Source organism: Acanthisitta chloris, unplaced genomic scaffold (genome assembly GCF_000695815.1).
Source record: "Acanthisitta chloris isolate BGI_N310 unplaced genomic scaffold, ASM69581v1 scaffold35469, whole genome shotgun sequence".
NCBI lineage: Eukaryota > Metazoa > Chordata > Aves > Passeriformes > Acanthisittidae > Acanthisitta > Acanthisitta chloris.
In genome coordinates this window covers 1-2,390 of record NW_008692527.1, presented here as the reverse complement: position 1 = coordinate 2,390, position 2,390 = coordinate 1, and the positions used below count along the sequence as shown (strand labels likewise).

The 2,390-nt window shown below is 53.6% G+C and overlaps 1 protein-coding gene across 1 annotated transcript; it reads left to right on the top strand.

Annotated features, from left to right (window-relative positions):
- Positions 1 to 5: 5 nt before the first annotated feature.
- On the top strand, positions 6 to 2,051 carry MED20 (mediator complex subunit 20; the record flags this gene model as incomplete). The annotated part of the gene is made up of 3 exons (XM_009082710.1): positions 6 to 78; positions 749 to 1,002; positions 1,836 to 2,051. Coding segments are annotated over 3 exons (543 nt in total), but the record flags the coding sequence as incomplete, so codon positions are not given.
- Between the last annotated feature and the right edge of the window lie 339 nt (positions 2,052 to 2,390).

The window sequence follows — 2,390 nt, the reverse complement described above, 5'->3', positions numbered from 1 at the left end:
TGGGCGCGGACAAACAGGGAACGTTCGCCGTGGACTGCGAGACCTACCACACGGCGGCGGCGACTATCGGCACCCAGGGTGAGCGCCGGGGCCTCTCTGCTGCCCTGTGCCTTCCTTCCTCAGGCTTTTCATTTTACTTTTCCTTCCCTTTTTGTTCTTTTCCTATTCCTCTTCCTTCCTTTCCATTTCTCTTTTTCTTCTGCTTCCCCTTCCTTTTTTTCCCTCCCATTTCTATCCATTTTAATTTTCCTTTCCATTTTCTTTTCCTTCCCTATTTGTTCCTTCCTTTCCCTTTTTCCATTTCCTTCCTTTTCCTTTCTCTTTTGTTTTCTTCTGTTTCCTCCCGTTTCCTTCCTTTACCATCTCTTTCCTTTTCCTTTTAATTTTCCTTTTCCTTCCCGTTCCTTTTTTGTTTCCTTCCTTTCCCTCTCCCTTTCTCCCTCTTCCTTTTCCTTTCCCTCTCCCTTTCCCTTTTACTCTCCCTTTTCCTTTCCCTCTCTCTCTCTTTTCCTCTTCCTCCTCCTCTCCCTCTCCCTTTCCCTTTTCCTTTCCCTCTCCTTTTTCCTTTCCCTCTCCTTTCTCCTTTCCCTCTCCCTCTTGCTTTTCCTCTCCCTTTTCCGTTTCCTCTCCCATTCCCTTTTTCCCTTTTCCTTTCCTTCTCTCTTTTCCTTTCCCTCTCCCTCTCCCATTTCCTCTCCCTTTCCCTCTCCCTTTTCCTCTCCCTTTTCCTTTTCCTCTCCCATTCCAGGGCAGGCAGGGAAGTTGATGTACGTGATGCACAACTCGGAGTACCCACTGAGCTGCTTTGCCCTGTTTGAGAACGGGCCCTGCCTCGTGGCTGATGCCAACTTCGACACCCTCATGGGCAAACTCAAGGGCTTCTTCCAGAATGCCAAGGCCAACAAGCTGGAGAGCCGCGGCACTCGCTACCAGTACTGCGACTTCCTGGTCAAGGTGGGCACGGTCACCATGGGCCCCAGTGCCAGAGGGATATCCGTGGAGGTAGGAGAGCTCTGGGAATGGGGCAGGGAGGGTTAGGGGTGAGCTGAGCCTGGATGTTCAGTGCCTGAAGGAGCTAACAGAGGATGGGGAGAGACTTTACAAGGGCCTGGAGGGATAGGGTGAGGGGGATGGATTCAAACTGACAGGACAGGGATAGATGGGATATTGGGAGGGATTTTTTCCCTGGGAGGTGCTGAGGCACTGGCACAGGTTGCCTAGAGAAGCTGTGGCTGCTCCATCCCTGGGAGTGTTCCAGGCCAGGTTGGATGGGGCTTGGAGCAGTCTGGGCTGGTGGGAGATGTCCCTGCCCAGGGCAGGGGGTGGGATGAGTGATCTTTGATGTCCTTCCCAAACCATCCCACGATTCCACAATTCCCATCCCCTCTGTGTCATGACTGTTGCTGCTGGTTGGTGCTGGACACTTGTGCCTGCAGCAGGCAGGTAGTTACCTGCTTTCCCAGGCTTTCAGTCAGGGAGGTGCTTTGGGGCTCAGCTGCTGCCAGGCTGTCCCTGAAGTGTCAGTCCCTGTAGGAATGACATCCAGACACTTCCCTGATTACACCAGTAGCATCTTGAGATTCATGTGTGTAGCAAGGGGGATAAACCACCTCTTCAGGGCTATTTCCATGCTGGTTTGGGCTCTGCTCCATGCGTTTTACCTTCTCTTCCCTTTGGGAAGGATCTCCTGCATGTTCCCAGCACGTCCTGTCCATTTCCAGTTGATCCATCCTTGTTTTGTGCTGGATATTGTGGGATGTTGCCACGAAGAGCGAGGCAGGACAGCACACTGTGCTCCCTGCCAGCAGCTCCAGGGCCGTGCTGTGTGTTCCCAGGTGGAATACTGCCCCTGTGTGATTGCCAACGACTGCTGGAACCTGCTCATGGAGTTCATGCAGAGCTTCATGGGCAGCCACACCCCAGGAATCCCCTCCGTGTTCGGCTCCAAGCACGACAGTGTCTACAGCCCCGGGGACACCATGGTGCAGTACATGGAGCTCTTCAACAAGATTCGCAAGCAGCAGCAGGTGCCTGTGGCTGGGATCAGGTGAAAGGATTCCCTGGAAGTCACTTTGGAGTGGCTGCATCCTCCTGCTGCCTGCCCAGCTGGATCAGGAGTCCCTCCAGGATGCTGCATGGGGCCAACCTGGGGGTGTTTTCCTTCTCTGTCTCTTTGCCCTGTTTCAAAGCAAAGTTCTCCTGTTCTGTGTGTATTTCTGGGTGTGCTCATGGTCTAGAGTGTGTCTGGGGTTGGATCTGAGGTTCTCTGGGCTGTGCTTTGTGCAAGGAATCACTGCTCGGCAGCAGGAAAAGGAGGAATCGCAGGGGAAAGGGATACTCCAGCCCAAAGCAAGGGCAGTGCCTCCCTGGCTGCAAACAGCTCCGAGAGA